The sequence below is a fragment of the Astatotilapia calliptera genome, chromosome 23 (assembly GCF_900246225.1).
Source record: "Astatotilapia calliptera chromosome 23, fAstCal1.2, whole genome shotgun sequence".
Classification (NCBI taxonomy): domain Eukaryota; kingdom Metazoa; phylum Chordata; class Actinopteri; order Cichliformes; family Cichlidae; genus Astatotilapia; species Astatotilapia calliptera.
The window spans coordinates 14,814,695-14,838,392 of record NC_039323.1 but is presented as its reverse complement, the minus strand read 5'-3'; the positions used below and the strand labels follow the sequence as shown (position 1 = coordinate 14,838,392).

At 41.8% G+C, this 23,698-nt stretch overlaps 1 protein-coding gene across 3 annotated transcripts in view; it reads right to left on the bottom strand.

The window, feature by feature from the left end:
- Nucleotides 1-23,698, bottom strand: part of LOC113015590 (pre-B-cell leukemia transcription factor 1) — a 63,536-nt gene that overhangs the window by 11,220 nt on the left and 28,618 nt on the right. For all 3 annotated transcript variants that reach the window (XM_026157614.1, XM_026157612.1, XM_026157613.1), the window contains exons 3-5: nt 5,387-5,631; nt 3,142-3,332; nt 12-147 (exon numbers count right to left, since the gene is read on the bottom strand). In XM_026157614.1, coding sequence (XP_026013399.1) covers nt 12-147; nt 3,142-3,332; nt 5,387-5,631 — 572 coding nt within the window. The remainder of the gene's footprint in view (nt 1-11; nt 148-3,141; nt 3,333-5,386; nt 5,632-23,698) is intronic.

Genomic DNA, 23,698 nt, shown 5'->3' with positions numbered 1-23,698 from the left:
CTGCGGTGTACCTGGGCCACTGTGATGGCGCACTTCTTTGCCAGCTCTTCTTTAGCCTCCTCGCTGGGGTAGGGGTTACTGAGGTGCGAGTAGAAATATTCATTCAGGATCTCTGTCGCCTGCTTGTTGAAGTTTCGTCTTTTTCGTCTGCAAAGAGAACAGTGAAGGTTCAAACGGGGATAAAATTAAGTTTAGAGCAACGATAACAACATGGAACTGGTAAGAAACGCTGGGGAACTATCATTACAGAGAGAAGTCATAAGCGCTCTGATCTCAAAATCAAATTTGCTTATTTCTCCTCCAGCCTTTATCCACAAGGTAACAGTTTGGGACTTTTCCACTGCAGAGATGTTTGCTTTCTCTTAAATATAATGGGACGAGACAATCGGGGAAATTGTAAAAGATGGATGGACGTGTCTTTTTTCTTTAGTTAGCCAGCCTCGCCCTCATTGTCTGTAGTTTGGCAGAAAGAAAATTGTTCCTCCATAAAATAGCTCATGACAAAGTTTGTGCATTCTTACTATAATCAGGTCATGACTTTGGAAAGATGCATCGCTGCTGAGTTTTAAAATGTATTCTTGGCACTTACGCACCACAATGCAAGTGTCATTTAGTTCCAATGTATTCATAAGACGGCAGTCATTTCTACAGCGGCCATCTCCAAAACTGAGGAAAAATCTAAAATAAACTGCACAACAACTACAAATGTAACCTTATCCGAAATCTTGGATTCACTTTTAAACATGACATTTCTGCAAGTTCACCCTATTAAATATTGTGGTTGCTTTAATATGGAGGAAGTGGTTTTCAGCACGCCGATACCAACTCAAGCCGGTCATCAGTTATAAGCCGAGCATCCATGATGTTGGCTTGACACCAGCACGGTCTCTGCGGGTTTATCTGGCCTTGATGTGGATGTACATTACCCCCCTTTGTGAAAACCTCTGCTGCACCAGAAACTTTCAATTTAGCTGCAGCTTTGCACTGAGACACTTTGTCAGGACTCAAGAGAACAATTAGGCCCAGAATTGCTGCACTACAGCTCTGTTTATGAGCATCTGAAGAAAGCATTAGGGCTGGCAATAAAAGCACATAACTGGGTCATAATAATTAAGTCAATATCTACTATTAATTGTGGGGAGATAAAGAAGAAATCACAGTCTCCATTTTTTAAAAGGTTTAATAGCAGTGTTTGCCTTTTGAATATTCAGACATACAGACGTTAAAACCAGCCAGGGTAGGGCTCCGCTTTAAACCGTAACACTGTTTTGGGAATATACTGACTATGACTGCTCTGGATTTGTGTACTTGCTCTGTGATTAGACAGAATTTTTTAAGTTAAGTGTTTTTTTCCCCTTTTAAATATATATGTATAATTAAAGGACAACAATGGAAATCTTATTTTACAGTTTTAAAGTGTGCAGTTTAAACCTAAACCCATTCATTAACATAACATTTAACTCAAGAATTATCACTGGGATGTCAATTAAACGTATCATAAATAATTGTGCATTTGCACATGTCTTTTTTGCATTCATACTCACAAAAAAGAGATAAAATACGCTGAATAGTAATTTGAGTAATCTCTATGTTTGATAATATAATTTCAAATTTCATTGTGGTGAAAATCTGATATTCTGACTGCATTACACCAGCAAATATGGAACAGCTCTAGCATTTATTTTATTAATTACACCTTATCTAGGAGGAATTAACTATTAAATACGTCACTGTTTTCAAGGATAAAGGATATATCTGCAGTATAGTAATGTACAGTGGGTTGATCAATAGTTTTTTTTAAAACAGCTATAAAGTTAGTGAGAATAATAACTAAATAAAGAATTTGCAGGTGACAAAACTAAAACTACAAACTGAAATATGTTACAATGTTCCCAAACGCTTAGAGGAAGTGTACAGTTCAGTAGTAATGCTCTCGATGGCCACGTTTGGCATTGTTCACAGTTAAAAAAACGGAGGTCCACGCTTCAATTTTAGAGCAGTTTTAAATAATGTGTCAAAAACGTGCTCTGGTGTCAACAGTGAAACTTGGCTTACAAATTTTTTTCAAACTGCTGACTTTATCAGTCATAACTCTGCATTCTCTCTCTTTATAAGCTTTTGATCACTTTTTCGATCGCTCATGAAAGGTTTGCGTGGTTACGTTGTTGAGATGCAGCTTCACTGAAATAGCTTTTTAAAGCTCACTTGTATTTTTAACAGCTTTAACTGAATTTTATTGCAACTTTATTGTATGTTGCTGTTTTGTGTGTGTGTGTGTTTACACCCATGTAAAACCTCAGCAGGAAATGCTAACACGCATTCTGTCATGCTTTGAATATGAAAATGAATCCAGCGATATCCTGCCAACACCACACCTTGAAGCAGACAGATATCACATGCTGGTGGCTCATGAGTTGACCGACCCCTCCATCTCTTGCACTCATCAGGTCATATCTGCGTGTGCCACGTCTAAAGAGGGCTTTACATAAGCTGGAGGGGAACCCTGGAAAATCTCTTTCCGTGGATCCACCGGTGAGGAGATTTGTGCTAAAATCTCTGTCCCCCGCTTCGAAAGCCTGGATGAGAATATGTAAATGTGCACAGCATGGGCTCTAGCAGCCAGTAGATTAATCAGTGGAGCTGAGCATGGCAGTGCCTCTCAACCAGCGAAAGCTCTTCCTCTCCCTTCCCCTTCGCTGCTGCACCACCACAATCATTTGCAAGAGAATAGATAGGGAGCTTTGTAAGGCAGTGCATGCCTCATTTAAATGTTATGCCTCCAACTCAGACAGTGAGTGAGATTTATCCTTAGAGAAATGTATGCAAATCCAAAGCACGCATCAAAGAGAACAAGCGATTACATTAAAAAAAAGGAAGCAGTTAGTGTTTTGGATCATGCACGAAGCTCTCATTGGCCAGTGTTGCTGGGTATACAAGTCCAAATGGCACCCAGTCATGCAAACCAGTCCAGCATGTGTGGTAAACAGCATGTGTTACACCACATTTATGGCATGATAGGCCTCCTACATCAGCCATTCATATGGATATCAGGCAGAGAAGGAGAGCACACGTAGAGGATTTTGTAATTTGCAGCACAGAGCGTGCCGTGTACGACCTGAACCTGTATGCAAAGGCACACACCTGGCATCGAGGAAGCGGGAGCGCAGGATCATCACGGCCTCGCAGGTGCTCTGTTTGAGCTGCATCTGGATGGCGCTGAACTTGCGGTGGATGATGCTCACCATGCGCTCGATCTCTTTGGGCGAAATGGGTCGCGTGCGTGACTGCTCTCTCAACAGGTTCATCACATGGGTGGTGAACTCGTTACACGCCTGTAGGGAAGATAAACACACACACATAGGATTACGTTCAAGAGCACACTTCACTTAAGGTCAGACAAAACTGCAGACGAGACCTCAATTTGTCAAATTTGCCGCGCAGAGTCGAGTATTTAAAATTCACAAATCGTGCGCTTTTCTTAATGTAGTTCTGGGGCAAGCTTTCTCGCAGAGCCAAGGGGGAATATAAGCACTGATATATTTCATATTTAACAGAAATGGTGATGGCAGTATGTTGAGAGGAACCAATGACAGCTGTTCCCCTCTCAGACACACTTTTTACAGCATAGCCAACCCTGAGAGACGAACATGCCACAACGTTTTATTCATCGCACCCCCCCATGTGACACCAGCCGTGAATCTGCCACGATATTACACTCCGACTCCGCGCCTCTTACTGCCGCCTCTTCTTTATTTCCTCTCCTCCTGTCGATCTCTCCCTGGATTTCGCCGTGTCAGGCTTTGTCTGTGTCTGTCTATCTCTGTGTTCATCTGTCTTACTCGCCTCATCTGAAAGGGATGCTATTGTCATGAATGCATCGGTTATCAAGGCAATGAGAGAAAATCACCCCCTTCCTTTAAAGCATCCCTTCAAGACTATACTTGGAATACACACAGAGGCTGCATATGATGGACTATTCTGGGGTAAAGACACAGTCTAAAGTGAATTCTTACTGACGTGTACTGAGGAAACAGTCGAAGGGTTGCCACTTGATTTAAGAGTGATCCTGCCTCAGCGAGGAGTAAAAAAATCTGGATTAAAGTTCAGGAGGGAAAAGCAGATATAGGAAGATGGACCAGCTCAGCAATATATAATCAGTTTTTGAACTGATTTTGTACTTTAAGTAGAAGGACTGCATCTTCAAAGTGTGCAGAGCTGGAAAACCCTGAAGTAAAATGTGATAAAGTAGTAAAAAACATGTTTTTCTCATCAAACTATTGGAACTTCATAATATTCCATTTTCTATCACACATAAACCTGCAAATTGCCACATTTGAGAATCTGAAACTAAGAAAAGTTTTGGTCATTTTACTTGACAAATAAAATAAATCATTGCTTACTAAACATTATTTTTCTATCACGTTTCACACTTTTTAAAATCAAACTGGAACCTCATCAAGATCCATCTTACAAGGCAAAGCTTACAAGCTGCCTTCAAATAGTTTCATCCCCTGCCAAGTCATCCCAGGTGCATCTCCTAAACTTGCTCATCACATCTTATTGCATTCTTTGTTTTTTGTGGTTCACGCATAAATCCGCGAGGAAAGATATACGGACCGCATAAAATAATAGCTACTCGAAGTATAAAAAGTATTAGAACAAGTCTCACATAAAAACAGCATCTCAAGTTTAAAGGGCTCTTACAAGTACATATAAGATGTTTCATTATGACCTTATTTAATTTAAAGACTTTTAAGGATACACTGAAAGCAGCTTTAAGCGGCAGTTAAGGCCATTGTTTAATTAATCGAACTGTAGCTCAATAACCTTGACTCAAACTTGAGTCGCTTCAGGCTTCGCAGCACAGAATATATCACTGCTTCATTCCTTTTTTCAAAGTTTTCAGCAGAACTTTTTCATCTTTTCCAACTGTTGCAGAAATCCTTCTCCCCGCGCTGTCTGGGAATCTCTTTGCTCTGGCAGTTATGTATCATAAAAAATGCCTTTAGAGACCACTGTGCTTGCAGGCCTGAGCCTCTAGCCCTGCTGTGGTGTGCGTGCCAGGCTACAAAAACGTGGAGATGCACGACAAGCTAAAATGGCATTAAAGTGCACAACGTGATGTTGCTTTTGATGTGTCCTGCTGTCACAGCAAATGCACAGGAAACTCCCTAACATCATTAAGCTGGTCATACGTGTGTGTGTGTGTGTGTGTGTGTGTGTGTGTGTGTGTGTGTGTGTGTGTGTGTGTGTGTGTGTGTGCGTGCACTAAAAACACTATTTCAAAAAATCAGTGTGTTATGGTTCTGTAGAAATTCTCTATACGTCACAGCCCTATTTTCCCACTCTGTCAGGTGTTGGTCTAAGGTGCATCGTCTGCTCTTACCTGTTCATACTTCTCCAGCTCTGTGTGGTAGATCTGTCTGATCTGGGTCAGCTTGGCCCTGTAGTCAGAGTGCTCTGCTGAGTTGTCGGCCCCTGCCCCTCCAGAGGCGGCCGCTGCAGCCGCCGCTGCCGCAGAACCTCCGCCTTTCTCCGGTCCGGACACGCCCTCTGCCAGAAGCATGTTGTCCAGTCGCATGAGCTGGGGGTCTGGGGGCTCCTCCTCCTGGGCACCGCGAATGCTCAGCACTGCGATGACAGGAGAGGGCCAGAGGTCAGTCATAAAGGTCGCACCTGCAGCGGTGTGATGCACCGTAACAAGCCGTAACCGTGCAGCTGACACCCCTGAGCTGCACCCACACATCCACCAGCTCAGCGTGAGCCGTGCAGTATAACAAAGACCGACACACAGGCTGAGGGAGACTGAAGTCTGCCTCACTGAAGGAAACATGGGGTCTGCTGTAAAAAAGGACCATTTGAAGATGGTGCTGCCTCCTCTCATTTATCTATTCAACTTTCAAATTCAACCTCCTAATTGGTTTCACGTTTGTTTTTCATCCAAAGCTACTTCCACAAATACCCCAAGAAATTAATGACTTTGACAGGCCTGAAGACGATCTATGGAAAGAAGCTCTCATGATCAAATTAGATACACTCCTTTTGGAGACATAAGCTTCTTTGATTTGCATGTTTTAGATATTTTCCACAATTTGTCCACTCTCCCCCCCCCCCCCCCCCCCCCCCAAAAAAAAAATCGCACAGCTCTCCCATCAGGCTTCTGGTCACCCACACTTCCTTTTTTAATCAGCTCAGCTGGCTGCCAGATTCACTTGAGCTCAAGTAATTAGTCCCCTTATTTGGTTAATATACTGACAGAATAATAAGCAACAACTGTTTTGACAAATATTTCCCTATTCTCAGTTTCTAGGTTGTGGAATTCGTTTATTTTTTCTTGGGTTACGTCGTCTTTTTTTTTTTTTTTTTACATTTTTTTAATTTTTTTGACAAAACCCGACATCTGAAATAATATTTTGTTTCCTGTTATTTTAGTCAACCTTTCTTCCTTAAATGGATATTAACATTAATTTAAAAACAAACAAACAAAGCAGAAAGAAAACTGCTCTTCCCATTTGATACAGAGTAATCCAAATTCACGGTTAAAAAAGGACCCCAGACTTTTTTAAATAGTCTTTGTTTGTCCTTATATCTTGACGTTTTTCTATATACGAGTAGGTTTGAGATAATTTCTCATTTTTCCAAAACAATGCTATAATCATTTTGGGAATTAAAATCAAAATGGGTACAATTTGACTATAATCTTGCATTTAAATCAAGTAGAAATTGCACTGAGGCAAGTGGAAATTCTTTTAAGAAATATTCTGAAAGTCACTCTGATCACCCCCAATATTTTAAACTTTTCACCAGGACTTTATTTATTCTTTACAGCACTCATTCAGAGTTGCAGCTGTGTATGTGCCTGTGTGGGTTTTAGGTGTGAGCTGATTTCACACCTAAAACAGTATGGTTTAAGTATTAATAGCGTCAGTAAACAATCTGATCAAATACTCCTCTTTGCCACTAGAGGTCTCCCTTGCCATTCTTTAGGACATCCAAGTCCCCACCTTCCATTTTCTGAGGTGAAAACACAGGCTCAGACTCTTCCTCCTCCATCTGAGAACCATCCATTTCAATATAAAATCCCTTCTCCTGTGTGAAGCGTTGTGCTGCTAGCATTCAAATTGACCCCAGAGTGGACATCGAAGGCACTCTGACGGCAGCTGGTGTTACCGTTATCGGACCTAACAGGAGCCCTGACTCTGTGACTTTGCGCCCCTTGAGTGTCGATAGCCATTTAAAACAATACCACTTGTCATTTGTCTCGTTGTCATTGAATGAGAAGGGACAGGCACGGAGCACTTCATTAATTCAGAGACAATAGGAGTGCTTGGTGCATTAACCCCAGACTGCTGTCCGGGTTGGTAGTCCTGGGCAGGGGGTCACTGGGATGAGAATGAAGCCTGCTGTACTTGTAGGGGAAGAGGAGGGGGGCTCCCACATTCACCCCCACCTTTGCCTTTAAGTGGACTGGAAATGCAAATATGGCAACTGTTGGCGAGTGGAAGAGGTCAGGGTTTCAGGCCATAGACTCAGCGGGAGGTAGATTGAGTGTGGGAGGAGTATTGGAGGAGAAATGGCGGCGTTGGGGGGGGGGACGTCTCTTGAGATGGCAAGACAGTACAAACATCCTGTCTCGTTACCAAGACTCTTTCATCACTCCAGTAATGTATAGACAGGCTTAGAGGGGAAAATCTCAGATGGCTTCACACGCGCCTTACCTCCACACCGTCACAACTGCTGCCACGTTATGACCCAATCAAACCTGCTCCATCAGAAACTCTAAACCCGCCTGTCTGCTTTAGTTAACGTACATCAGCAGTGGCCCCGCCGCCGCTGCCGCTCCCACGGCTCTTGAATGCTCACCAGTACAGAGAGGCACTTTTTCTACATTTACCACCTCATAAATGCCGATCTAAAGTGGGTGTTAAAATAGGAGCACACCACAATATCCCATGGACTAGCTGCCCTTTCTGGAAGTAATTTTTAGTAGGAAAACATCTCACAGCAGTACATACTTAAAGAAGAAAAAAGAAGGCTGACAACTTACATTATGGTAACACTGAACTGAAAACAGGTTGCAGGATTTATAGGTCAAGCCATACTGAAACTATCTATCTGAGTTTTAGACGTAAAGAGTTGACTTAAATAACACCTCTTCAAAATTAAAGCCTGTTAACGTGCTGTGTAAGTAGAAGATTGATATTTAAGTGGACCTATTTGATTAATTAATGTTGGCAATGGCCGGTGTTTCTGTTTTGTTACATCATTTTTCCTCTAGTTAACTGTTCAGACGGTGTGATGATGTATTAGACTTTAAAACCACTCATTAACTCATCAGTTATGAAGATGCTTTGTTTCATTAGGATAAAGGAGGAAATGAAGACCAAAATCAGCAAAAAAACAAAACAATGCTTTCTAATGCTGCCTTATTAGTTGGTTAGTTATTGGTTATTATTAATGAGACATTCAGTTTATTCACTATTTATTAAACTGCTAGCAAAGCAGAAGAACACAGCATTAGTCCAGCATTCTCTGCAGCAGCTCTGGTTTCCCAATGACAGTTCATTTAAAGGAACACTGGGAATGTGCTTTTATTACATGAATATCATAAAATGTTGTTAATTTAACAAAAATATTGCTGTTTGGCACAGCTGCCTGAGATTACTGACTACAGTAATTCTAAAACGAATGCCCTGATTAATTTTAAGTGGGAACTGGAATGTCCCCTCAAGTTGGATCTCCAACTCGGAAAGCTGGAGAACCCCCAGCAACCTCGGCTTCACAATCCAAGATGGTCACAGAGCCCCTAAATCTTAGTAAATCTGTGAAACGTGTAATCTGTGCTGCCACTGTTGTGTATTTGCGTCTCACTAAACAAGCCATACACAGAGTACTGTATATGGCAGAGTACAGAGTGTTTTTGAGCAAAAGATTACAGAAGAATAAACATTAGACAACATAATGTGTGACACATCTCTAAAGTGGCTAAGACAAAAACTATAATACAGTTTGGGTGTTTTGAAATTGGCCCAGGACTTTACATTTGGTGCATCTGTAATAAAAATGATCTTTTCAAAATTGACATAAAGCACATGGGACAAGATATCGTTTCCTGCTTCCCAAGTCCAGGAACAAAGAGTAAAAGTCCAGAGAACATCAGCATGTCTTCACAGATGTTTCAGGCAAAAGTCCTAGACTAGATTTCTTCCCTAACCCATAAAACGTCTAGACTGTCAAATGAAAATGGAACATAAAAATTCCCTGTGTCCACAAAAATGATTCAGTTCATGTCTGCCAAGTTCCAGCTTAACATTCAAAGTGTTTATTTTACTTGGCTTGAAGCTCCTCCAACATCAGTCTTAGAAGAGTGCCTGTTGCAGAGAAGGTCATTTCTTAGGAGATCTCTTGGATGGGAAACAGAAAAAGTTCTAGCAGGCTGACATTTTTTCTCTACGAATAAGAAAGGTCATGGACAAATGGAAAGAAAACGACTGCATCCAGCAATGCTGCTTATTCAAAGCCCTGCATTGTGCTCAAAATCAGTAGGTAACGCTGTCTTAAACTGACAATTAACACAAACTCCGACGTGATCCCCAGGCCTCGCTTGTTGACACGTGTATACCTTCGCTAATCAGCCCACATATCATATCCTCCCCTCGTATCCCGGCTCCATTCTTGCTGCTGATCCAGCTGTCTTGGAGAGCATCTGTCAGGAGGGACCCAGGAAGGAACAATGCATTACGCCATGTTGGCTGTGTACTGTCATCCCTCATTGACAGCACATTGTCACACTTACAGTGTCCTCTGAGCTGGGAACAAGCTAAGTAGCTGGCTGCCTATAATATCAGCTCTTCCTGGCATCTTATCGCAGAATCTGACGGGAACTCGCTCTGAGTGGGGTTAATCTGGATTTCTGCATTCATTTTTAATTTAAGTGCCTAATCAGTGCAGTCATTGCCCCGCGATGGGTAGCTTCCCTTACGGTGAGAAAAAACAAAACAAAACTGCAGACCTGCAGTATTTGGAAGTGATTGAAGCAAATGATGATTTATTTCTTCCACCCTGAACCTAAAGCGCATAATTAAAACCATGGAGGGATTATCTCAAACAAATACAATTAATAAGGAAAAGAAAGGGATAATGTGCCTCCATAAAATTGGCTTTGCTGTGGGTCATAATTACACGACTCAGTGAGGGCCACTTTATTGGCTAATGGCAGCCTAATTGATTCATCCTAATGTATTTCGAGCCTTGGGTCTGGTGGGCACTCCCTGTCCAATAGTGCTGGTGAACTTACTTAGCCACCCGCAGACAAACACTGAAGGTTCTCTCAGGGATAAACAATTATCTGTGGATGTGTGTGCGAGAGATTTCCCCCCACTGCTCGTCGACAAGCACGCGTTTTTTTGTATGTCTCTAATGGATGCCATTTCTCTCTTGGAGGTGTTTCAAAGATGGCTTGTTGTCAGACGATGCCTTATCCCCCCCCCCCCCCCCCCTTCCTGTTGTTGACAAGCAATTCTCTCAAGGAGGCACGCACCAGGCTTTATTGCTTTGCTTATGCGTTAATAAAAACATGGGATTTTTTTTTTTACCACAGTAGCTGTTGTTATTAATGAATTTATGAATCGGATGCACAATAGATGACTTTGCCGGGAAGAAATCACGTATTCATGGTGTCTCTGTGTGGATGGATTGGGAGAGGATGGTTGGTGGTTTTACTGCTCTGTGTACATGCTGAGAGACAAAATGTCACCGGCTGAGAAGACAAAAGTAAACTGGAATGGGAGAACACGACATTTGTTTAACTTCCCAACATCTGGCCTTTTACAAATCAAATCGATATTTAATAAAAGCCAAGGGCAATTGGCTTTTGGAGAGGTGGATGTTTAACTGTCTGGTTGTTTCTCTGGGAATATTTATTTCATTTCCGCGAGGCTGAGGGAAAAAGCTTTTGCTCTTTGAGGGTAAGCTCGGAATATCATGCTTGGAGATGATTAACGTCCTTGTTTGGGGGAGAGCAGCTTGCCTAAACCTCCTCCCGCTCCCCCCACGTTGCTTGTTTTTCAGCGAGCACATGTGTAACATTCTCCGTTTCCCATTTATTAGTCATCCGAGAAGACTGGCTCATGGCCTTACATGAAGATGTCTGTGGGTATTGAAATATTAATTGAACAACTTGCAACAGAGATGCACCATTTCAGAGAGGCTCTGAGTTTGGGGTTGGTCCTAATTGAACAAAGACCAGAGAATAACCCGTCTTCTCCCTCTGAAGGAGAACGAACCGTGGCAAAATGAAAGTGGGCCGGTAGCCTGGGGCAACAGAACTAGTGTCTTTGGAGAAATGCTGTGGAAGGACACAGGTCCATTATAGATTGTCACATCATCTCACCATACTTGATATGATTCAAGAATGTGCGGAATATTAAAATTGACAGCAAATACAAGCCAGATCCAAGTCTAAAAATATACTTTTGAGTCAGTGACAATATTTGGGATTGTATCAAAAGCTTGTCAGGGGATTAAGATTTCTTCCAGGACACTGCCTGCATCTTCGAAATGATTCAGTTTTTTTGTGGCATAACAATATCAGACTCAAAGAGTTACTGCACACCATGCTCTGCAGTCCAGATATCTTATCCTATCAGATTAACAGAGGCAAATGGCAGGCTGTCAAAAAACATTACCATATGTAATCCCCTTCTAGATTTCGGAGGCATGTCGACAGGGACTGTTGGCATGGCAGCCTGTCACGGAGATCGGGTGATTGGGGGGAAGCCTTATGTTTAATTAATGACGTTGGGCTGGTCTGTCATAGTTAGCGAGATGGACGGTAAAACATAAAGGCCTCTGACAGAGATTGGATGCCTTAGTTCAGACTGGTGGAGACCTTTGGAGGCCTCCCATTCTGCACCCAGATACTGTGAGCTGCACTGTTACGTCACGAGGAGCGGCACGGGGAGAGACAGCCAAAAGTGACACTCGATGCCGGTCAGGTGACAGCATGCTCAGTCAGATCAACAACTGCCTGGTTTGACATTTTGAAGAGCTCTTTGCCAGCAAAGACTTCAGCCGCTCATGTTTTCAGTCAGTTTTTCAGTGGTGCACAGAAGATAGGGCTAAAAACACAGAGTAAATATGTATTTGGGTTGATACTTCTATTAAAATTCAAACTTCTGCTTAGTTTTGAATATAAAACATCATCTTATCTTTCTATCCAGCCTATCTGATGCCACTTAACTTACTGAGGTTTTATTTGCTCAAGCATTAAGCAAGCAGTCAGCAGTAACAAGAAAATGCATAGAAAACTTCACAATTTAATCAGAGTAAAAAATTCCGGTATTTCTATATTGACTAATTTTCTGTATGCATATGCATGAAATATGGCAGCTACTCTGCTCCAACATCTGTACAGCTACGATGCTATTCTGCTACATGTGCTGCAGACAGAGCTGAGCATACTGAATAATGGAGTCCCTCTGCTGGACAAACTAGCCAGAAAGTTTTCATGTCGATCCACATCCATAACAATTTATTATTAATAAGCAAATGTCAACTGAAAAATGCTGTACATCAAGCTGGCTCTAGTTTACAGGCTATACTGCTGGATAAAATTTTCAAATCATGCTGAAAGGATGAGACCAAAAAAGAAATGCCAGGAAAAACTTGCAGTTATATTGGCTTGTCACTCTGGCCTGGCAGAAATTATTTATGGCAATACGACAGTAAACTGCTGTGGATAATTTTCGTTATGTGTGTTAAGAATTTGCTTTAAAATACGGCCTTATCTTGTACCTACAGAGACGTCGTTTTATTCAAATGATATTCCATTGTAAACTTGGCTGTAGGAACTGTATCAACGGTGTACATTACTGTGTATAAATGAATCATAAAATATAAGCTAGTGTATGCACGGTGCTGAAAGCGTGAGCTAAACAGTAGTGTGTTGTGAATGACGTCTAGCAGAGGGAGTCATGCTAGGACAAGGGACGGATTAATTGCACTTCAGGAAAGTGCCTGAAAAAAACAAGTGAATGCTAATGTCATCATCTCACATGGAAAACTGCCATTTTAAAAATATGGTTATTTATTTGTGCCATTTATTTATGACTGCAGTCACTCAGTAGCCCTTTTTTAATCAGAAACATTCCACCAAGCAAACGCGTCATCGTGACCGACTGTAGTTGAAATCCAGTAGTTGTTAACTTATGTCGTTGTGAAAATATTTTAACTTCAGTAGGTTTTACATTTTTCGCAACTGTAAAAATATTCTTATCTTCTCTTCGCTTGAAAAATAACAACTAGATCATTAATTTGGAGCTTTCAAAGAAAATGCATGTGAGTAAAATCCCTATATTTTTAAAGTAATAAACAGAATGTGGTGTAATCCTGCACTAAACAGTCCTTCTTTAAAACATTACTGTGTGTCGGGTCAAAGCCAAACGCTTTTGCATAATTAACCCTTTCTGGTCAGGCAGTGGTCGAGCCTGTCTGTCTGGATTTGCAGTGACGGGATTGGCCCTATTTGTTTGTATTGGTGCTTCAGTGGACACACTTCATTGTGGTTTTAGCAGTTAATAAATCACAGTAGAAGCCCCCTCTCTCTACACAAGCCTGTGCTGTGGTGGTCCTGTCACAAGGCAGGCACCAGAGCCGAAGCGACAGCTACATGCTAATTCAACATCGGCATAATTCATTATACAGTCGCAAGTGTACTGGAATGGAAAGAGAACCAACATACACCAGGAGGAAGACGACAGGCATCAAACTGTTAAATCCTGCTCTCCTTAAGTCCCCTCTGTTTGCCTTTGTAAGGACTCAAGGATCGCTGCCGGTGATATAAAATTATACTTCATTCATAAGATATGCACAAAAAGTGCTTTGGGATGTGTGAAGAATAAAATTATTTTACAGCATTTACTTTAAATGCATAAAGTCTCGAGATTCATTTTAATTGAGGAAGGTTAACAGACAATATCACAGAGGTTAATGGACAATGGCGACAGTTAAGTGGCAACTGAGCTCCTTTACTGTGTTGTTAAAAGGAAATCTGCCTTTTCATGAAATATACTAATCTATACAGACACTTCCTGTAAGTCACGCAAAAGCCAGTGTAAAATGACATATCAAAAGGCAGAATGGGAGTTACTGCACTAAAGGGGAAATTAACAAAAAGATAAAGAGTCAATTAAACCGATAAGGCCTCGTGCTCTTCAGAAGGTGAAAACCAAGGGGAGTGGAGCTGACAGCCTTCACATTAAAGCGCTCCGCTGCTCTCTCATCCACCATGTGGTCCCTCTGCTTTGTCACCACCAGTTCAGAAGAGAAAGAAGCAGCATTGTCTTTGTTAGGAAGTCCTGATCGCACACACTGCAATCGTCTACTGATACCACTAATGGAGGGAATTAGAATTGGATCCACCGAGGTCTTAGGGCCACTAATAACACAGCAGACAAAAACTTACCACTTAAAATTTACAGGGGTTTTTTTTTTTTTTTTAGTATATAGTTGTTCTTCTTCTGACATTTTAGAAAAAAAAAGTTTTTTAGCAAAACTAAATGCTTGACCTAATCTCCCAGCATCCAGGATGAATTAGTTCACTGACAGCCTTGGGCTTCCATCTAGTTCCGTTAATATCTACTCAGCCAAGAACGGCGAAATTTACTTTTCCAAAGAATATTTCAGTATATCTGATTAAATTAAACAAACCATCTTGAAATCCCTGTCATAGTTTGAGCAGTGAGATGCAATTTCTTTCATGTCATTTAGAAAAGTTGCAGAAATGTATTTTGTTACTAAATTAGAAGAAAAACCTCAAGCTTCACTCTTTTCATATTCTTCATTGGTTTGTATCCACTGCTGGAGATCATGAGGTGCAGACAAAGTTTGAGCTCTTTTTACATGGTTGCATTTTCAGCTCATCTGCACAGTCTCACGAGGTTCTGACCCACAAAGTGTAGAAACATGTATAAAAAATTACCCCTCCCCACAAACTTCTTGTGCTGGGTTAAGAATACCAAACAAATTCAATGTTCAGTGTAGGCAATTAAGAGGAATACCATAAACTGCTGCCTTGAATTGGCTTGGAGACAGTATTATGTCATTAAAAAGGAGCTATAAGAGGCAACTTTCAATGAGAACAATGCAAACAAACTGTAGTGTTTTAGATGATCATAACGGCTTTCTTTGTCTGGAAAAAAAAGCTTAAAAATGAGACCTGGTTTATTCTTTAGCCTGCTTGTCTCGTTGCCATGTGGCATACAAAGGAGTGCACTGTGTTCCTATTGGTCAGCTAATGGACTTGTGGTGAAAACTGATGCCAGAGAAGATAACTGACTTTCTATTTTTGCTGTGGGTGGCATGAGGATTCAAAGATGTCCTCTATGATACTCTACATGCGATCATATGCTGATGCAGCCATTATGATATAAAATACCCACTGGGTTATTAAGTCCTGCTTCAGTGACTTGATTTGTAGTATTATGGCTGTCAGTATCCTTCTTTTTCTTTTTCCGAGTTAGCAGTGGCCATATTTGGTCAAGTGGGTGAAGTGTTATTAGCAGAGCCTATTGAGTTTGGTTTGGAAGCTGCACACATAAACACTGCAGGTATGCCCCTGTACTGACTTAGACAACTATTCAGGACCTCTTTGTCAGATAACTGCATTAAAAATGCACCAAAAGACACCAGTGCTTAGTGACTTAAACCACCGACAGCAGACAGCTAGTGACTACAGCTGGTAGTGTTAACACACTAATATCAATTAGAAAAGCAATGCATTAATATTGTTCTTAATTTATTTATAACTTTTGTGAGATATAAAAAGATTAACCCTTTATGCTGTGTTCAAGAAAGTGTAAATGACCTCCAAAGACTAAAAAGTCATTTTTGTACAAGCCTGTAAAATTTTTACTTATCCTGTTGCTTTGCTGTGTCGCACAAAGCTTTAATATATTCTATATAACACCTTAGCATAATTTATAAAATACTCAGCCATTTTGCATTTATAATGGTGTACCTTTTGATCATGTGCTTTCAGTTCATAAGTATTCGATCCTGCATAAAATTAAACTGACAAATATCAGTAACAAAAGGCACAAATATAAGCCCATCTGCTTGGGTTCACTCCACTGTGGAACTTTTTCATACGACACTTGGATGGGTAGCAGTTAAAGAGCATCCAGACAAGTGTTCTAAGTGTCCCTCATGAGACACTGAGCGTCCAGCAGCATGCACCAGACTGGGGCCATCCAGGGCCTCGGGCACTGTGTTGACTGGGCCTGCCATGTCATTAACAGTCGCCTTGATCTGCTCCACCTTATTAAAACCATTCCTTCAGGAGAGCAGACGAGCATGTCACAGTGTGAAACCAGGCCAAGGAGGGAAGGTGACCACACTGCCACCCTGAGCTTGTGCGGGAGGGGCGGGGGCGGGGGGGTACAGTGCAGCGGCTTTGTTGTCAGCCTCACCGCGGACCCCCTGATGTCCCTGTGATTCCCTTGTCAGTCTGTGTTAATAGAACTCCCAGTGGTTTTGCTCCTTCACATTCTTATCTCCTGTAGCAGGACAGTCACACGGCCCAGCCGTGTCTGTTTAGCCTCAGCTGACCAGACACAACTGCTGTGTTGAATATTGACAACGCCTCTCCTGTTACTAAGAAACATGCTCCCGCTTCGGTATGCCGAGACTTAACCAATCCCCACATATGTTCAGTGAAAACCAAACTGGCACCACACGACCAGAATTAAGTATTATTAGAGGTTGACTTCCTTATACTGGTGAACTCTGGAGTTAAAAAGCTACATCAGAAATGCACAGAAACCCGGGACTGAGAGGCCTGGCAGCTTCCAGCTCTGTCCCATTCCATCTATTTGACTACACACAGTGATGTGTGGCATGTTTCTCAGAGCACAGCTCTCCTACCGCCAACCAGTTTATGTAAAAGTGATTAACAGTAATTAATCCTTAATCACCATGATTAGCCAAGTCGCAGTAAATTAAGCCACATCTGGAGCAGCTGAGGGCTCGTGAGTGGCAGCAGGCATGCTGAGTGTAAATGCCACTGTTTACTGAGGTCTACCTGAAACATCTGAAAGCAAACAGCACAAATATCACCTCAGTTGCCTTGTTTGGGCTTTGTGCCTTTGAGAACTGATGATATCCTTTGAGTTTTGTAACTTAAAAACAAATTCAGTCCACAGATATCTGTGCTGTACAATGTAATTCAACCTACCGCACTATTCAAAAATGGGTTCACTAACTGAGAAATCTCTCAACACAATGTGATAACAAAGTAGCTTTCAGAGGCTGCTAGTCATACATCACAGTTTAAGTTTTATCCGCCTAAATTACAATTAAAAAGGATTGATAAAGATGCTGTAATAAGCGGGACACTATTAGAAGTGACAAAATCATTTAATCTGTTGATGAAAATGAAATTAACTGGCAATAAATTTGATAAATTATCCCACGTCCATTTTAAAGCATAAATTATTCACAGCGTCTGGTTCCAGGTTTCTGCTTTTCCCAGAGTCTTCACTGATGTTTGAGGCCAACACAGTGAGTCTCACACTGGCTTACCAGGAGTATTTTCCAAAAACACATAAAATAAACAGTAATTTTTATAAGGATTCCTTGAACTGTGACCAAGTGAGGCTCTGTGTGAGAGCTGAAGAGTAGTTTCTCGCCACAAATCAGCAATACGGCATCTTTTTCTGATTTTGGTGATGCGGCTAATGTGTTATCAGTCAGTGTGACAAACTTTGTAATTCTGCAGCATGTAAATGTCAATGCACCTATGAACATATGTGCAGGAAACGCTTCCGTTCTAGTCAGCTGAATGTCACCTTGGCATTTTTGACATGAAAGCTGCTTTGAATAAATTATACTACCTTAAAAAGTCAAACGTGTAACTACAGGAAGTGACAATGAAGTTGAGGAAATGGATTGTTAGGCACTTTACATTCATGGTGGGGCTTTTTGGTTGAGCATTAATTGCTAAAGTTAAAACAGACAGAGGTGTAGGAGCGTGGTCGTAGTAGTAGCTGACCATAATGTTACAATTTTAAAAACATACAAAAGACATTCATTGGGATCTTTTCCTGCTTCTTTCATACTTTTATTTGCAAAGACTATCTAGTATAATTATATTATTATAACATTAGTTGTGAATAAATTATGTAATAAATTTGATTAGTTAGCATACAGCTAGCATCGTTTAACAGGACTACATTTATTAGTTTTCGTCGGTGCAAATGAGACTTTTTCATATGATTTAAAAAAAAAAAAACTCATCTAGGTGGTACAAAAAAGCCTCAATTACTTAAACGGTTAACTGGGTTTAGCTTTGAGCATCTACAATAACTACATAGAGAGCACGTGATATTTTATCTGTTTTGACTGTGTGAAGTGGCTTTGTGGAGCAGTATTAGCACTAATGTAAAAAAGCGTTGTGAAACAGCTGAGCTTCCAGTGACGGAGCATGTAATCACAAACCAAAGCAACATATCTGATGTTTAATGGTTATAAAAGTAGAAACTTTAAATTGGGAAGGTAATATGCACACAAACACATAAATATGACTTCAAAAATATAATTTTTGTGTTGTGTTGTTAAAGCATAATATATTTACATGCCAGTAAAACACTGAACAGTGATTCAACCTATACATTAAATATCGCAGTAACATATAACATGTGCGGCTCTTTAATTACGACTATGTCAATTATTTGAATTAAAAAAAAGAACTTTTGGATATTTGTATTTTTGGATTTATATTTTGCAGGACGTACATGGCGACTAAAACCGCCTTCCAAGAAACTGACCTCCTACATCTTCCATAAACAGACACCAGAACAGATTCTCCACATTCACAAGGACGTGCAGGCAAGCACAGAGTCCACAGAGTGCCTGCCCCTGTGTGTACCCGTGCTGAATTGTTGATTGGCTGAGTTGCCTGAAGATGTCTCGGGTGTAGCAGCAGAAGCGGCGGCGCCTCTCTGTGGCTTTTTTCCTGCCAGATAAATGATGCAGGAGGACTGGTTGTGTGCCGGGAAACTGGTTCCATCACAGCGGGTGTGCTGTGTCTCTTAGCCCAATGTTTCTCTTGTGCCCCCCTGGAGAGATTTCTCCCTGCGCCCCAGTCTCTCCCTGTTACACAGCTCCAGATTAATTACACACTTTAATGAGCTGAATTATTAATGGGGCTCTTACTTGGCAGTTTAAGGAAATGCAGAGGAGAAGATGCCGTTGAGCATCGGGAATCGGGGCTCTCATTAAAACATCACACAACGCCTTTGGGACCAGTGTTATTTAGCCAAAGAAATAATAGGATTTGGTATTTTACATATCAGGAACAGTGAAGCTACTTGAGTGTGAATCCACAGTGAGAGATAGCAAGACGTGCCCTGCAGAGGCCCGTGCACAACATTATGTCATTGAGACTGCAGGCCCGAGGAAAATGAGAGCCACAAAAGAGGCTTCCTTTCTGATTGTTCAGCACAGATGGGAGCAGTAATATCTGAAATGAGGTGGACTAAAGCAGGAGTGAAATGAATAAAAAGAGAAGCAATTTCTAGGTGAATATGTCTTATTCTTCTCTCCTCCAAAAAGGAATGGTTTTTCTCTGGAACGCTTACAGCAGCGAGAATGTTCATCAAAATCAGGATTGTGGGAAATTCTCATTATGAAAGCTGCAAAAAAAAGCTGCAGGAAAATGAGATTATTCACATGATATAACGCATGCTGATAAGAGAAAATCCCACAGTGAAGAGACAGGAAATGAAACCAGGAAACAAGTTCCAGGGTTGTTCCTGAGTCTAAATTTATATTTCTGCTGGAGCTAAATTCAATCACCTCACTATTTCTATGTATGATATGCATGCAGGTATTTGTGTGATGTCTGTCTATTCAATAAGATGTTACAACATTAGCAATATTGTACAGCTCATATATCCAATCTGACAGTGCTGTGTAAGAATAGAAAGAGGCCATTTGTTCTCTAAGTGCACTTCAGTGTATTCAGAGCTATTTTTTGACAAAGCATCTTTATCAAGAAAATGTTCATATTTCCGATGTCATGATGCGTGTTTATCAGACAGGTTGTGCTGCACTAACATTCGCTGCATGTCTTGGGAGCAGCAAACGGCTTTCACACTCGCTCGTGGAATCCACACTAGGATCCCAGGGGATCTCTCTCTGTTTGTGTACAAGCTGCTGCCAGAGATGACTGTTCCCGGTGTTTGGGAGGAAACAATAACAGGCTCATTGCACCGTCAGATTATATTACAACCCGGTGCTCTGCATGGCTACGACTCTGAATGGATTTTGGTTTTATTGCCACATTTGAGAAGACACTTCAGGAAAACTGAAGACAGAGCATCTGACAAATAAGATTGAGATCTGAGTGATGATTTCGCTTCTGCGTCTGAGCAATATTAGCACATGCCCCTGATTAGTAATCACCGTGAAGAGTAATCAGATGACCCAGAATGGCCTGGGTGACCATGCAGGCAGGCGTCTGGATGGGACGGTGCTTTTGTGCAGCCGTGCAGCTCCAGACACAAAGCCCTGGGGACACTGCTACCACAACACAGTGAAACGCAACCACACAAGTTGAGTGCTGGGGATTTTTAAAAAAATGACCAAGCAGCTCATTACGTGGGCCCTTTTTGGGTCACGGAGCAGATGCAAATGTAGGTCAGAAGGAACCCCTGTTGTCAATCAAGAAAGAACAGAGAACAGGGTGGAGTAATAGTAGAGGACGGAGAGGGTGTCTCCTTCGGTGAAAGATCGCGCCTGCTGCTCTTCACAGCCCATCCCCAAGGACAGAGGGGATCAAATCATCCACAGACGAGAGGAGTGGTGTTAAGCTTCAATGAGGAAACTTAATTAGACTCTTGCTTGTGAGGTTAATTTGAGCTAACCGACGCGAGTAAAAAAGCATTAACATTTTTCTGTAGCAGGACTGGTCCAATATCCAGCTCTGTCTCCAGCCTCGTGTCAGCGTGCCATATATCACCACCGCACCAATAAAGCCTGTATCCTGCACGGTTTGCAGTTGGATGATGAGGCTGGTGTGACCTACATGCTGCAGACCTCCAGAGAGTCCAGGATCTGACTCCTCCAGCAGCCTGACAGGGAGTAAACTGCACACGTTAAGTCACCTTGAAGCAAGATTCGCTGTCACATTTCCATGCTTCAATTCCTTTAAGATGACTTGTGTTTTTTTTTTTGTTGTTGTTTTTTTACCCCTCTTTGAGTGCAGAAACACTTAAGTGCATCATCTCCTCTTACTCTTACACTTTTGGCCAATTCAGGCTCCTCTCGGAAAATCTCGGCATGAGCAGCAGCAGCAGCAGCTCCTCCAACTCTGTAGCACTTCATTTCACCTCACACTGAGCTTAGATGCAGCGCTAACTGCCTAGAGGTTGACACTTGTCTGAATAATGTTATGCTAATGCTCTAGTCTACCTGTATTTACCCCTAAGTGCAGCAAGCAATCTGTTGATTGCGAGAAAGCAATTTTCCTGAAAGAGGGGGAGAGCGGGCTGCGAGAAAGACTGAATGAGAGGGTAACAAGAGATCTTCTTTAAGCTGCGGCAAAAGCAATTTACAGAGGACGACAATTTTCTCTGGCTGTGAAAGGAGTGCTCTCTCTAATTGCGTCTACGCAGAGCCATCAAGATGGGGATACAGAAAATAGCAGAGCAAGGCTGCACATATCCCACAGCAACTTAGAGGTATAAGCAGAAAACAGGCTATAAAACCCCATCCCTTTTATTTAGACAACGATGGGTTCTTTTTTTTATTTAAATGAACTGAGGTGGCCATTCATACATAAAGAATAGCTCCCATAAATGCAGGCTAAGACTAATTATGTTTAGGTGCTACATTATATATAACAAACTACAGCAAACATGATGACATGTATAAGAGAGAATGGCTTCCATTTCGCTGCTCTCGTTTCTTTTCTCATAATGCAGCTCCAAATGCTATGATGATGAATGGGGACATTGTCCTTTTAATTTGTTTGTTGGTCCTTGTGTTGCTCGAGAAGGCAGATGTAGAAATTAATTGCTCTTTCTGACAGGGAGCGGGGCTGGTGTTTGTGTAAATGTGTGTATGTGTGTTGGGGGGAGGTTGAGAAGGCTTCTAAAAATAAAGCGGCAGAACCGTGTGTGTGGTGCCAGATTGGGCTCAGAGCTGTGCTCGTCTCGCTCTGGCTCGACTTCTATCTGCCCGTGTGATAAAGCTGCTAACAGGCCTTTATCAGAGAGCAAGGGGAAATATGCTCCTGCCAGATTAGGCCCCAGACTCTGCCAAGGTTATAAACAGCCTGTTATCTGTGTCCCAAACAGAGTAATCCACGCTCTATCAGCACCCAAACATATGGGCCACACAGAGCAGAGATAGCCACTGATGGACACTTGGTTTTAATTGCAATGAGAGCCAGCGGAGCATCTCTGGGTGAGAAAAAGGACATAAAAAAGGTCTGTTATTGTGGACATCTCCCAGGCCCCAGAGTAGCTGGCCAACATTCACAAAGCCCAACCTCGACCTTTCTGCAATGCTGCACCTGCTCTTCCCTGTGCGCCGAGGCGATATCATGAATGAGCAGGGCAGCATCACTGTTACATTTCCAGGAATCTATTAAACCCCTGTTGGATATTTGTTTCCCTCTCAAATTAATATTTTCCCTTTTCATCCCGTGTCATTTGGTGTCTTTGTGCATTTCTCCAGCATGCTAAATTAGATCTTGGCAGCAGCAAGTACGCATTAATTTGGTTAGGCGCTGATGGGCTATTTTCAGTTCTCGACACAACACGGGCTATTCTTCAGCCGAAGCTTCGCAAAACATCAGTTCTCAGATGCACTCTGGCTCCCTAATCAATAACAGACTTAAACTCCCCCGGATGCAGCCTTGGTAAACAAGAGCCACTCAGACGCTCTGTCTTTCAACACAAAACGCACACTCAAACGAGCTCAGAAAAAGTCTGAGTGAAGTGAGGACAGCAGACAAAGATGATTGAGTGTGAACTGAGTCTTAAAGCCCTGCAGGAACCATGTAGTGCTTGTGCTGAAAAGGCTGCCGTTAATATGAGCTATTATCTATATTTCAGACACCAAAGAATACCTCATCTTTTTATTCAGCTTGTTTTGATGGGCTGCTAACTGACGTTTGGACACTTGTTAGCATAGACACAATGCAATGACGTAGCATCTTAGAAATGTCATGGATGACCAACAGGAAACTGTTTACACGTCCCGCAGAACAAAAACGAAGATTAGCATTAATTTAGTGTCATGATTTTGTTCAGTATTAACTCATTTCTACCTCCTTTTTGATCTTCACCATCTCCCGAGCTGCTAAATGCTCCACCTTGGGACGAAGTTGGTGAGCACGTAGCTGAGTCAGGAGTCAGGACCACTAAAATCAAAAGACATTAAATCTTTCCATCTGTAGTACTTTATATTTTGCTGCATAGTTCTGGGATCTTGCTCCTTTTCCACATGCAGGTCCAGACGACAGGAGAGCACACGTTTCCGCCCTTCCGTGCGCATAAGGGAACATAAAACCCACCTGGTGTAAAACAGAGCAAATTTATCACTGAGTAGCAGGGGTGGAGGTGGGTTGCAAAGTGGCTTGCAGATGCAATTGCAGGGAGGCAGGTTAAATAGGGGGCCCACTGTAAAAATT